Genomic DNA, 13,772 nt, shown 5'->3' with positions numbered 1-13,772 from the left:
CGTGTTCTCCTGTCCCCGTGTCCCAGTGTCCCCGTGGCTCCCTGTCCAAATGTCCCCAAATGTCCCCATATCCCAATGTCCCCATGTCTCCCTGTCCAAATGTCCCCAAATGTCCCCATATCCCAATGTCCCCATGTCTCCCTGTCCAAATGTCCCCAAATGTCCCCATATCCCAATGTCCCCATGTCTCCCTGTCCAAATGTCCCCAAATGTCCCCATATCCCAATGTCGCCATGTCTCCCTGTCCAAATGTCCCTAAATGACCTCATGGCCCCATGGCCCCAGTGTCCCCAAATGTCCCCATATCCCAATGTCCCCATTTCTCCCTGCCCCAGTGTCCCCAAATGTCCCCATATCCCAATGTCCCCATTTCTCCCTGTCCCAGTGTCCCCAGATGACCTCATGTCCCCACATCCCAATGTCCCAATGTCCCCCTGTCCCCTTGTCCTCATGTCCCACTGTCCCCCTTTCCCTGCATCCTCAATGTCCCCAAATGACCTCGTGTCCCCACATCCCAATTTTCCATGTCCCAATGTCCCCATATCCCAATGTCCCCAAATGTCCCCATTTCCCTTCAAAAAGGCCATTTTTGGTGTTTGAGCTTTGCCGTTTTCCCTCCAGCACTCGGAAAAATCCAATTTTTGGCCTCGTTAAAGGTCAGTTGTTAATTAGATGTTGTTTACATTATTAAATGTAATTATTTTAAATGATATTTATATTATTTGTATGTAGATACCTGACTATAAGTGTCCATGCTTTAATCTATGATGTAGTTATTATGTGCTGTATTTAAATTGTGTGTTTACATATATTTGCATATAATAATATTACTTATAATTAATCTCTGAATTAAAAATTGTAAAAAGTTTATGTCGTTTTGAGTTGGATTTGGCAACCCAACTCTGAAATAAAAAGAGTTATAAAAGGTATAGAAAGTAATTGGCACATAAATAATAAAAATAATCAAATATTTATATTATTTAATTAATAATAAATATTTATATTATTATATGGTGCTACTTTAAATGATATTTACATTATTTAAATAATATGAAGTTACACTATAGAATATAAAAATCCAAAATAAATCAATAAAATATAAAGCAACATTTTTAAAAAATTAAAAAAAAACCCCTAAATTCAAAAATAAAATAATAATGAAGAATAAAAAGTAAAATAAAAAATGCTTAAAAATAAAAAAATAAATAAAAAAACAAAAATTGAAAAAAAAATAGTAATGAAGAATAAAAAGCAAAATAAAAAGAAAAAATAGAAATAAAAAAGAAAAAAGTTACATTTTAAAATATGAAAAAAAAATTGAAATTAAAAAATAATAATTTTTAAAAAGGTAAATTAAAATCTATAACATCTAAAATTTCTAAATAAACACCAACAACCCACCAGCATCTCTCCCACTGGACTTCTCACCTTGTTACTTTTATTATTATCATTTCAGTATCATTTTATCTTTATTTATTTGCACTCTGCTCGGGGGGGGCCCTGCCCGCCCTCAGCGCTCGCCCCCCCCCAGGGCTGCCAGGGGGTCCCGAGGGGGCCTGGGGGGGTCCCAGGGAGATTTGGGGGGGATCCCTGGGGGTCCCGGGGGCATCCCAGAGGGATTTGGGGGGGTCCCGAAGGGTCCCAGGGGGATTTGGGGGGGATCTGGGTGGGTCCCGGTGGGATTTGGGGGGGTCCCGAAGGGTCCCAGGGGGATTTGGGGGGGATCTGGGGGGGTCCCGGTGGGATTTGGGGGGGTCCCGGGAGGGCGTGGGCAAAGTGGGGTTTGGGGGGCACCACGGGCACGGCCCGGGCCAGCAGCACCCGCGCCCCCAAAATGGGGAGGGGGCGGCGGGAGCTGCGCGGGGGGGCCGGGAGCGGCCCCAGGGATTTGGGGCGCCCGTCCCGGATCGGATTTGGGGGTCCCGGGTGGTCCCGGGATTTGGGGGGCTCAGCCAGGATCGGCTCCAGGGATTTGGGGCGCCCGTCCCAGATCGGATTTGAGGGTCTGGGGGGGTCCCGGGATTTGGGGGATTCGTCCCAGATCAGCTCCAGGGGTCTGGGGGTGTCCCAGGATTTGGGGGGCTCAGCCAGGATCGGCTCCAGGGATTTGGGGCGCCCGTCCCAAATTGGCTTTGGGGGTCCGGGGGGGTCCCGGGATTTGGGGGTGTCATCCTGGCTCGCGTTCAGGGGTCTGGGGGGCTCACCCCAGATCGGATCCAGGGCTCCGGGGGGCTCTGGGAATCTGGGGGGCTCGTCCTGGATCGGCTTCAGGGGTCTGGGGGTGTCCCAGGATTTGGGGGGCTCGTCCTGGATCGGCTTCAGGGGTCTGGGGGTGTCCCAGGATTTGGGGGGCTCATCCCAGATCTGCCCGGGGGTTTTGGGGCTCTCCGGGGATTTGGGGGGCTCTGAGACTCTGGGGGGCTCATCCTGGACCAGCTTCAGGGGTCTGGGGGGCTCATCCCAAATCGGCTCCAGGGATTTTGGGGGCTCCAGGGGTCCAGGGAGCTGCAGGGATTTCGGGGGCTCATCCCGGATCAGCTCCGGGATTTTGGGGGGCTCATCCCGGATCAATTCCGGGGGTCTCGGGGACTCATCTTGGATCAGCTCCGAGGGCCTGGGGGTCTCCAGGTTTTTGGGGGGCTCGTCCTGGGTCAGCTCCAGGTTTTTGGGGGGAGCTCCAGGGGCCGGGGCCGGGGGAGAGGTCGGGGTGGTCCCGGGGGTGACATCGGCCCCGTCTGGGACCACCCCGGGAACAGACCCGGGGGCTGGGGGCCCGGGGGGCTCCCGGGGGGGCTCTGCCAGGGGCGGGGCTGGAGGAGACCCCACTAAATCCCGGGGATCCCCCTCCCCCGGGATGAGGGGCCGGGATCCAGCTCCGTCCGCTCCCCCATTCCCAGCGGGACCCCCGAGCCCTCCTCGCTCACCCCACACCCCAGTCCTGGGGCGGGGGTCTCCCTCTGCAGCCCCCTCCCCTCCGCCCCCTTCCCCATGGGGGTCCCGGGGGGGGTCCCCCACTCCTGGACCATCCTTTTCTGGGGGCGTTTGGGTCAGAATCTCTGGGGTCTCTGGGGTCTCCGGGATCTCCAGGACTTTTGGGGTCTCTGGGATCTCCAGGACTTTTGGGATTTCTGGCGTCTCCGGGATCTCTGGGATCACCGAGATCTCCGGGATCTCTCGGTTCTCCAGGGTCTCCAGGGCTGTCCCCTCGCCCGGGGGTCCCTCGGGGGTCCCCAGCGGGCTGAGCTCGTCGTGGGCGCTCAGGAAGATTTCGTCCGAGTCGGAGTCGGAGGCGCCGGGGGCCAGGAAGAACATGTCCTGCTCCGTGCACTCCTCGATGGACAGGTAACTGTCCGGCTGCTCCGCCCAGCGCTCACCTGCCTGCGGGGGGGGGACACGGATGGGACCCCCAGGCATGGCCGGGACCCCGCGGGTGGCTGTCACTGTGTCCCCCCGTCCATCCCATCCCACCCCATCCCGAACCTTCCTCCCGCCTCCACCGGTCCCAAATCCCGGGAATGCCACCGGGTGCTCACGTTCATGAACCCGCTCTCCATCCCCTCCTCCACAGCCGGGAATCCGGCCCCGATCCCGGGGGTCTCATCTTCGATCCCGAGGATCCCATCTTCGATCCCGGGGATCCCATCCTCCATCCCGGGGATCCCATCTTCGATCCCGGGGATCCCATCCTCCATCCCGGGGATACCATCTTCGATCCCGGTGGTCAATTCCTCGATCTCGGGGATCCCATCCTCGATCCTGGCGGTCCCATCCTCGGTCCCGGCGGTCCCATCCTCGATCCCGGGGGTCTCATCCTCGATCCTGGGGGTCCCATCCTCCGTCCCGGGGGTCTCATCCCCGGTCCCGGGGCTCCGCGCCGCCGCCTCCGCGTCCCCGCCGCCCTCCAGCCACGTCTCGGGGCCGTCCAGGAAGGCGAAGGAGTCGCGGAGCTCCAGGGAGAGCCGGCTCTGCTCCGCATCTTCTGCGGGGAGAGCCGGCAGCGGTCGGTACCGGCACCGCACTCGATCCCGGTGTCCCCCCGATCCCGTTGTCCCCCTAATCCCGGTGTCCCCCCGATCCCGGTGTCCCCCCGATCCCGTTGTCCCCCTAATCCCGGTGTCCCCCCGATCCCGGTGTCCCCCCGCCGGGTCTCACCGGAGCGGGGCCGGGGGTCCTGGGCGGGCTCGGGGGGGCTGCCGGGGGTCTGTTCCCGTTCCAGCGCGGGGCACGGGAGGCCCCGGGTGAGGCGGGACAGGTTGGAGGTGATGTGGAAGGGGACGGTGACCGAGAAGGGGCCCGAGATGTGGAGCCCCGCGCATTTCTCGGCGCGGGAGCGGCCGCAGACCCCCGGCCCCGCCCGGGGGGCTTTGGGGGTGGTGGGCTCCGACTTGGTGCTGCTCTCGGCCGCCGCTTCCAGGGGCTCCTCCAGGCTCTCGTCCAGCTCCGGGGGCGGTTCCGGGGCCGCGGGGGCCGCGTCCGAGCTGTGCTGCCGCTGCGGCCGCAGCTTCACCGACAGCTTCGGCAGCAGCCGGGCGGCGTCCGGGCCTGCGGAGCGGCGAGTCCGGAGCGGGCCCGGGGCGCGGGGGGATCCCGGGGGTGCGGGGGGATCCCGGGGGTGCGGGGGGATCCCGGGGTATGGGGGGGATTCCGGGGCGTGGGGGGGATCCCGGGGGTGCGGGGGGATCCCGGGGTATGGGGGGGATTCCGGGGCGTGGGGGGGATCCCGGGGGTGCGGGGGGATCCCGGGGTATGGGGGGGATTCCGGGGCGTGGGGGGGATCCCGGGGCGCGGGGGGATCCCGGGGGTGCGGGGGGATTCCGGGGTGTGGGGCGATCCCGGGGGTGTGGGGAGATCCCGGGGAGTGGGGGGAAACCAGGGGATACGGGGGGATCTGGGGGTACAGGGGGATATTGGGGTATGGGGGGATTCCTGAGGGGACAGAGGGACAGTCCCATGGGGACAGAGGGACAATCCCGAGGGCACAGAGGGACAATCCCGAGGGGACAGAGGGACAATCCCGAGGGGTCAGGGGGACAATCCTGAGGGTCAGGGGGACAGTCCCGAGGGGTTGGAGGGACAATCCCGAGGGTCAGGGGGACAGTCCTGAGGGTCAGGGGGACAATCCCATGGGGACAGAGGGACAATCCCAAGGGGTCAGAGGGACAATCCCATGGGGACAGAGGGACAATCCCGAGGGAACAGAGGGACAATCCCGAGGGGTCAGGGGGACAGTCCCGAGGGTCAGAGGGACAATCCCGAGGGGACAGAGGGACAATCCCGAGGGGTCAGGGGGACAGTCCCGAGGGGTTGGAGGGACAATCCCGAGGGTCAGGGGGACAATCCCATGGGGACAGAGGGACAATCCCGAGGGGTCAGGGGGACAGTCCCGAGGGTCAGAGGGTCCCTCTTACCGGACGGTCCGGAGGGGCCGGAGCTGAGCGAGTCCATGCTCTTGGCCGGCCGCAGAGTGACCTTCCCGCACTTCTCTGGGAATGGGGCGGGAGAAGGGGATTTGGGGGGGATTTGGGGACACGACCCCCCCAGTCCATGGGACCCACCCGAATTCCCACCTTTCTCCTCCGCCTTCCCCGGCTTCCGCTTGGCCTCGTGCCCGGAGCGGCCCAGGTTGAAGATGGATCTCCACTTCTTGGCCTTGAGGGAGCCCTTGCTCCTGTGGGGACACCTGGGATACACCTGGGCACACCTGGGATACACCTGGACACATCTGAGATACACCTGGGCACATCTGGGGGCACCTGGGATATACCTGGGTACACCTGGGACACACTTGGGATACACCTAGGGGCACCTGGGCACAACTGGGAGCACCTGGGATACACCTGAGGGACACCTGGGGGCACCTGGGATACACCTGAGGGACACCTGGGGGCACCTGGGATACACCTGAGGGTACCTGGGATACACCTGGGCACACCTGGAGGCACCTGGGATGCATCTGGGAACACCTGAGCACACCTGGGGGACACCTGAGCACACCCCGGCACACCTGGGGCCACCTGGACCACAGTGAGCTGGGACCACCTGAGCCAGGCCCAGGATTTGGGGGTCCCCGGGGTGGGGCGGGGGTGTCACCTGTGCCCAGGTGGCCCGGCCGTACCTGTGCTCGCCGAGCTCGATGATGGTGTGGTAGGGCCGCATCTGGGGGGGGCCATCGCCCTGGCTCAGCGCGGCCGGGACGTGCAGGGGGGGGGATCCCCCGGGCAGGAGCAGCGAGCGACGGGGACAGTCCCCACCTGGGACCCCAAAATGTCACAGTGTCACCTCGGGGACCCTCAGTGTCCTGAGACCCCAAAATGTGACAGTGTCACCTCAGGGACCCTCAGTGTCCTGAGACCCCAAAATGTGACAGTGTCACCTCGGGGACCCTCAGTGTCCTGAGACCCCAAAATGTGACAGTGTCACCCCAGAGTCCTCAGTGTCCTGAGACCCCAAAATGTGACAGTGTCACCTCAGGGACCCTCAGTGTCCTGAGACCCCAAAATGTGACAGTGTCACCCCAGAGTCCTCAGTGTCCTGAGACCCCAAAATGTCACAGTGTCACCTCGGGGACCCTCAGTGTCCTGAGACCCCAAAATGTCACAGTGTCACCTCGGGGACCCTCAGTGTCCTGAGACCCCAAAATGTCACAGTGTCACCTCGGGGACCCTCAGTGTCCTGAGACCCCAAAATGTGACAGTGTCACCTCGGGGACCCTCAGTGTCCTGAGACCCCAAAATGTGACAGTGTCACCTCGGGGACCCTCAGTGTCCTGAGACCCCAAAATGTGACAGTGTCACCTCGGGGACCCTCAGTGTCCTGAGACCCCAAAATGTGACAGTGTCACCTCGGGGACCCTCAGTGTCCTGAGACCCCAAAATGTGACAGTGTCACCCCAGAGTCCTCAGTGTCCTGAGACCCCAAAATGTGACAGTGTCACCTCGGGGACCCTCAGTGTCCTGAGACCCCAAAATGTCACAGTGTCACCCCAGAGTCCTCAGTGTCCTGAGACCCCAAAATGTGACAGTGTCATCCCAACCTGGGAGCAGGGAGTGATGGGGGGATTCCCCCCCTGGAGACCCCCAAAAGGTGTCAATGTCCCCCCAACGATCAAGGAATATCAGGGGGGATTCCTCACCTGGAGACCCCCCCAAAAAACGGGGTATCAACATCCCAGCAGGATCAGGTGGTGATGGGGTGAATTCCCCACCTGGAGACCCCCAAAAATGGGGTGTCAATGTCCCCCCCAGGGTCCGGGAATATCAGGGGGGATTCCCCACCTGGAGACCCCCAAACCGGTGTCCCCGAGGTGTCCCCGAGGTGTCCCCGCGGTGTCCCCGCGGTGTCCCCGTACCTCGGAGCGGCGCGTCCCCGAAGAGCTGCTCCACGTGGGTGAGGATGAACTCCACCACGATGGACTGCACGCGCACCTCCATGAACGCCGCCGTGCCGTTGAACCCCGAGGCCTCGATGTCCCTCGAGCTGGGGACAGCGGGGACAGCGGGGTCACCTCGGGGTGAGGGGACAGCGGGGTCACCTCGGGGTGGGGGGACAGTGGGGTCACCTCGGGGTGAGGGGACAGCGGGGTCACCTCGGGGTGGGGGGACAGTGGGGTCACCTCGGGGTGAGGGGACAGCGGGGTCACCTCGGGGTGAGGGGACAGCGAGGGACAGCGGGGTCACCTCGGGGTGAGGGGACAGTGGGGTCACCTCGAGGTGGGGGGACAGTGGGGTCACCTTGAGGTGAGGGGACAGCGGGGTCACCTCGGGGTGAGGGGACAGCGGGGACAGTGGGGTCACCTCGAGGTGGGGGGACAGTGGGGTCACCTCGGGGTGAGGGGACAGCGGGGACAGCGGGGTCACCTCGGGGTGAGGGGACAGTGGGGTCACGTTGGGGTGAGGGGACATGTGGGGTCACCTCGGGGTGAGGGGACAGCGGGGTCACCTCGAGGTGGGGGGACAGTGGGGTCACCTTGAGGTGAGGGGACAGTGGGGTCACCTCGGGGTGAGGGGACAGTGGGGTCACATCAGGGTGGGGGGACAGCAGGGTCACCTCGGGGTGAGGGGGGACAGCGGGGTGATGGGGATGGGGGAATGGGGACAGGGGGATGGTAGGGACAAAGGGAACAGTGGGGACATTTGGGTGGTGGTGACAAGTTTGGCAGGGACAGGGGAATGGGATCAGCAGGACAGCAGGGGCAGGGCTGAGGGTGACAGGACTGAAGGGTGACAGGGCTGAGGGTGACAGGGCTGGCAGCGACCGGACTGACGGTGACAGCGACAGGTGACAGCGACAGGTGACAGCGACAGGTGACCCTCACCGCAGCAGGTTGGGGGCCCACACGATGGCCAGGTTCCGCGCGTGCATGTTGGTGCGCCCGCTGTGCGCGGCCATGCGCAGCAAGTGGCGCATCAGGAACTCCAGCGTCCTGCGACACCGGCGACACCTCAGCCAGCGCCACCCGGGCAGGCGACACCGCCGGGCCCGCGGGGATGTCGCCACCCCCCCCCCCCTTCACCTGTAGTGCGGCGCCGGCAGCTCCTTGAGCACCTCCTTGATCTTCACCAGCCGCGCCTCCTCCATCTGGATGGCCACGGCGTCCTGCGGGGACAGCGCGGTGACGGGGGCGCTGGGGGACGCTCTGGGGACATTCGGGGACATCTGGGGACAGGGACTCACGGCGAACTTGTCGTAGAGCTGGTAGGTGAGCAGGGGGTTGGGCAGCTCGCGGCAATAGGCCTTGCACAGGGAGCTGACGCAGTGAACGTCCTGCAGGTAAACGTCCCGCGACAGGTCCGGGCTGCGCTGCGCCTCGAACTCCTGCCTGGGACCGGGATTCGGGCTTTGGGACCGGGATTTGGGGGTTGGGACCGGGGTTTGGGGGTTAGGATTTGGGATTTGGGCTTTGGGATCAGGATTTGGGCTTTGGGATCGGGATTTGGGCTTTGGGACCGGGATTTGGGAGTTAGGATTTGGGATTTGGGCTTTGGGATTTGGGGGTTGGGACCGGGATTTGGGGGTTGGGACCGGGATTTGGGGGTTAGGATTTGGGATTTGGGCTTTGGGATCAGGATTTGGGCTTTGGGATCGGGATTTGGGCTTTGGGATTTGGGATTTGGGCTTTGGGATCGGGATTTGGGCTTTGGGACCGGGATTTGGGGGTTAGGATTTGGGATTTGGGCTTTGGGATCAGGATTTGGGCTTTGGGATTTGGGATTTGGGCTTTGGGATCGGGATTTGGGCTTTGGGACCGGGATTTGGGAGTTAGGATTTGGGATTTGGACTTTGGGATCGGGATTTGGGATTGGGATTGGATTCCGGGCTGCGCTGCACCTCAAACTCCTGCCTGGGATCAGGATTTGGGATTGGGATTTGGGATTGGAATTTGGGATAGGGATTTGGGGTTTGGGATTGGGGTCCGGGCTGCACTGCGCCTCGAACTCCTGCCTGGGATCAGGTTTTGGGGTTTGGGATCGGGATTTGGGGTTTAAGATTTGTGGTTTGGGACTGGGGTCTGGGCTGTGCTGCACCTCAAACTCCTGCCTGGGATCAGGATTTGGGGTTTGGGATTTGGGATCAGAATTTGGGATAGGGATTTGGGGTTTGGGATTGGGGTCTGGGCTGCACTGCACCTCGAACTCCTGACTGGGGTTTGGGAGTTGGGGTTTGGGATTGGGGATATGGGAATATGGGATCGGGGTCTGGGCAATTCTGGGTTCCCCCAGGAACAGGGGAGAAAAGCACTCAGGGAAAGAAGCAGAGGAGGGGAAAATGCCCCAAAACCGGGAAAGTGAAAGAGAACGGGCAGGGAAAACCCCAGAAGCAATAAAGAGGGAAAAAGGGAAGGAAAGGAGCAGGGGAAGAGGGATGGGGGGATGGGACCATCCCTGTCAACCCGAGTCTGGTCCCATCCCTGCTCCCACATTTTCTCATCCCATTCCTGTCCCCTGCCTCCCTCTCAGTCCTGGCATCCTCCAGTCTCCACCCCCATCCCATTGATCCCATCCCACTGATCACATCCCATCCCATCCCATCCCATCCCCAAACTCCATCCTATCCCCATCCCACCCCATTCCCCACTCCATCCTCATCCTGATCCCTATTCCCAACCCCATTCCCACCCCAGCCCTGCCCCATTCCGATCCCAATTCTGATCCCCGCTCTGTCCCTGATCCCGCCCTGTTCCCACCTGATCCCAGTCCTGCCTCAATCCCATCCTGATCCTGATCCCTGCCCCATCCCAATCCACCCCCATCCCCATTCCTATTCCTCCCCATCCCTGTTCCTGTCCTCATTCCTGCCCCAATCCCTGCCCCAATCCCCATCCCACCCCATTGACCCCAATCCCATCCCATCGATCCCATCCCATCGATCCCATCCCATCGATCCCATCCCATCAATCCCATCAATCCCATCCCATCCCATCGATCCAATCCCATCGATCCCATCCCATCGATCCCATCCCATCGATCCCATCCCATCGATCCCATCCCATCCCATCCCATCCCATCAGTCCCATCCCATCCCATCCCATCGATCCCATCCCATCCCATCGATCCCATCCCATCGATCCCATCCCATCGATCCCATCCCATCGATCCCATCCCATCAATCCCATCAATCCCATCGATCCCATCCCATCCCATCCCATCGATCCCATCCCATCCCATCGATCCAATCCCATCGATCCCATCCCATCGATCCCATCCCATCCCATCCCATCCCATCCCATCCCATCCCATCAGTCCCATCCCATCCCATCCCATCGATCCCATCCCACGGATCCCGTCCCGCTCCCGTTCCCGCTGACCGCAGCCGCTGGGTGTTGGAGGACACCCCGGACAGGCGGTAGATGCCATCGACCACCCCGTGCTGCTCCACGAACTCCGTGCAGCTCCGGAGCACCTGCGGCACTGCGGGACCCACCCCATCCCACGGGATCCCAGTGAGCCCGGATCCCACGGGATCCCAGTGAGCCAGGATCACACGGGCTGTCACTGAGCCAGGATCCCATGGGATCCCAGTGAGCCCGGATCCCACGGGCTGTCACTGAGCCAGGATCCCACGGGATCCCACTGATCCCAGATCCCACGGGGTCCCACTGAGCTCGGATCCCACACAGGGTTCCACTGAGCCTAGATCCTGCAGGGTCTGAGTGACCCCAGATCCCAGTGGTCCCAGATCCACCAGGGTCTGACTGATCCCGGATCCCACAGAGCCCAACTGAGCTCAGATTCCAGAGCCCAAATGATCCCGGATCTAACAGAGCCCAGCTGATCCTGGATCCAGCAGAGCCTGCTGGACCCAGCTCCAGACCTGGATCTGGCACCGCCCACCTGAACCCAAACCCAAATCCCAGATCCGGCATCGCCCACCTGGGCCTGGCCCTGGCCCCACCAGCACCGGGGGATGGGGACGACCTCGGCCAGCACCCCCTGGATGTCCCCACAGGGCCCCTGCACTGGTCCTGGGCCACCAGCTCCAGGGATGGGGCCACCAACTCCACATCGGGATCACTGGTTCCACGGGAATGAGGCCACCAAATCCCAAAGGATGGAGCTGCCAAATCCCAAGAAATGAGGACACCAACTCCACCGGGATGAGGCCACCAAAATCCTGAGGAACGAGGCCACCAAATCCATGGGGATGAGGCCACCACATTCCAAAGGATGGAGCCACCAACTCCAGAAGGACAAAGTCACCAAATCCCAGAGGAACAGGGCCACCAAATCCGTGGGGATGAGGCCACCAAATCCCAAAGGATGGAGCCACCAACCCCAAGGAACAGACCCCCCCTCACCCCTCAGGGCCAACCCCCCCGAGATTGGAGCCCCACCGAGCTCCAACCCCCCCAAATCCCGGCCGAGCCTCGGTGGCCGCGACGCTTCCTGGAGCCCCGGTGACGCAACGCGTGGCGCAAGTCCCCCTCCGGGGCCCCTTCCCCACTTCCGTCGGTGGCCCTGGTGGCCCTGGTGGCCCCCGGGGGGCTCGGGGGGTGGGCTGGCTGCTGGCACTCACCGTCCTGCCCCGAGCGCTGGAGATGCTCGCGGAGGTCGCAGCCGAAGAGCCGCTCCCGGGAGCCGCCCTTGCGCCTCGCCCGCTGCCGGGCCTTGAGCGCCAGGGACATTGGGGACACAGGGGACACGGCCGGGGACAGCGCGGGGGACACGGCCGGGGACACGGGGGCCACGCCAGGGGGGTCCCGGCGCTGTCCCCGTGGGGGTGGCAGGAAGGCGGAGGCCGCGCTCGAGGCGCTTCCTGCTCCCCGCGGCCGCGAAACCACAGCGAGGGCGGGGACGCCTGCGCACACGCGTGTGCAAGGGACACGCCCTGGGGACAGGGGACACACGCGTGTGGAAGGGGACACGCCCTGGGGACACACAGGTGTGAAAGGAGACACGCCCTGGGGACACCTGAGTGTGCAAGGGACACGCCCTGGGGACACACAGGTGTGAAAGGGGACACGCCCTGGGGACACCTGAGTGTGCAAGGGACACGCCCTGGTCACATGTGAGTGTGCAAGGGACACGCCCTGGGGACACCTGAGTGTGCAAGGGACACGCCCTGGGGACAGGGGACACACAGGTGTGAAAGGGGACACACCCTGGGGACACCTGAGTGTGCAAGGGACGCGCCCTGGTCACATGTGAGTGTGCAAGGGACATGCCCTGGGGACACCTGAGTGTGCAAGGGACGCGCCCTGGTCACATGTGAGTGTGCAAGGGACACGCCCCTGGGGACACCTGAGTGTGCAAGGGACGCGCCCTGGTCACATGTGAGTGTGCAAGGGACACGCCCTGGGGACACCTGAGTGTGCAAGGGACACGCCCTGGGGACAGGGGACACACAGGTGTGAAAGGGGACACACCCTGGGGACACCTGAGTGTGCAAGGGACGCGCCCTGGTCACATGTGAGTGTGCAAGGGACACGCCCTGGGGACATGCCAATGTGCATGACACACCTGGAATCGCTTGGCCACATCTGGGGACACACCTGGAATCACCTGGGCACACCTGGTCACACCTGGGGACATCCTTACACGCCCCCTTGCACACTCCCCTGCCCCCCCACCAGCTCACCTGCACCCCCAGCCCCGCCCACTCCACCCTCGCACCCACAGTGCCACCCCTTGTGTCACCCCCATGTTACCTGTGTCACCAGCATGTCTCAGTGTCACCCCTGTCACGGTGTCACCTGTGTCACCCCCGTGTCACCCACGTGTCTCAGTGCCACCCCTGTGCCACCCGCGTGTGGCTGTGCCAGCTGCACGTTACCCGTGTCACCTACACATCTCAGTGTCACCCCTGTGCCACCTGTCTCACCTCCGTGTCACCCGTGTGTCTCGGTGTCACCCACACGTCACCGTGTCACCCGTGCCACCCTCGTGTGTTATTGTGTCACTCCCGTGTCACCCCCATGTCACTCACATTAACCGTGTCACCCGTGTGTCTCGGTGTCACCCCCATGTCACTCACATTAACCGTGTCACACGTGTGTCTCGGTGTCACCCACATGTCACCGTGTCACCCCCATGTCACTCACATTAACCGTGTCACCCGCGTGTCTCAGTGTCACCCCCATGTCACTCACATTAACCGTGTCACCCGCGTGTCTCAGTGTCACCCCCATGTCACTCACATTAACCGTGTCACCCGCGTGTCTCAGTGTCACCCCCATGTCACTCACATTAACTGTGTCACCCACATGTCACCGTGTCACCCCCATGTCACCCACATTAACCGTGTCACCCGTGTGTCTCGGTGTCACCCCCATGTCA

General features: G+C 61.9%; 1 protein-coding gene across 1 annotated transcript; it reads right to left on the bottom strand.

The window, feature by feature from the left end:
- Positions 1 to 1,426: 1,426 nt before the first annotated feature.
- Positions 1,427 to 13,028, bottom strand: ARHGAP30 (Rho GTPase activating protein 30). The gene is made up of 13 exons (XM_053966739.1): positions 13,019 to 13,028; positions 12,013 to 12,294; positions 10,805 to 10,907; positions 8,674 to 8,818; positions 8,513 to 8,595; positions 8,315 to 8,422; positions 7,349 to 7,476; positions 6,116 to 6,251; positions 5,568 to 5,668; positions 5,409 to 5,483; positions 4,153 to 4,542; positions 3,534 to 3,979; positions 1,427 to 3,378 (listed from the first exon to the last, which is right to left on the bottom strand). The coding sequence occupies exons 1-13, from the start codon at positions 13,026 to 13,028 to the stop codon at positions 1,474 to 1,476; spliced, it is 3,912 nt and encodes a 1,303-aa protein (XP_053822714.1). The 3' UTR covers positions 1,427 to 1,473.
- Between the last annotated feature and the right edge of the window lie 744 nt (positions 13,029 to 13,772).

The sequence above is a fragment of the Vidua chalybeata genome, chromosome 29 (genome assembly GCF_026979565.1).
Source record: "Vidua chalybeata isolate OUT-0048 chromosome 29, bVidCha1 merged haplotype, whole genome shotgun sequence".
In the NCBI taxonomy this organism is placed as follows: domain Eukaryota; kingdom Metazoa; phylum Chordata; class Aves; order Passeriformes; family Viduidae; genus Vidua; species Vidua chalybeata.
Note: the sequence above shows the minus strand (reverse complement) of the source record. Positions and strands in the feature narration are given on the sequence as shown.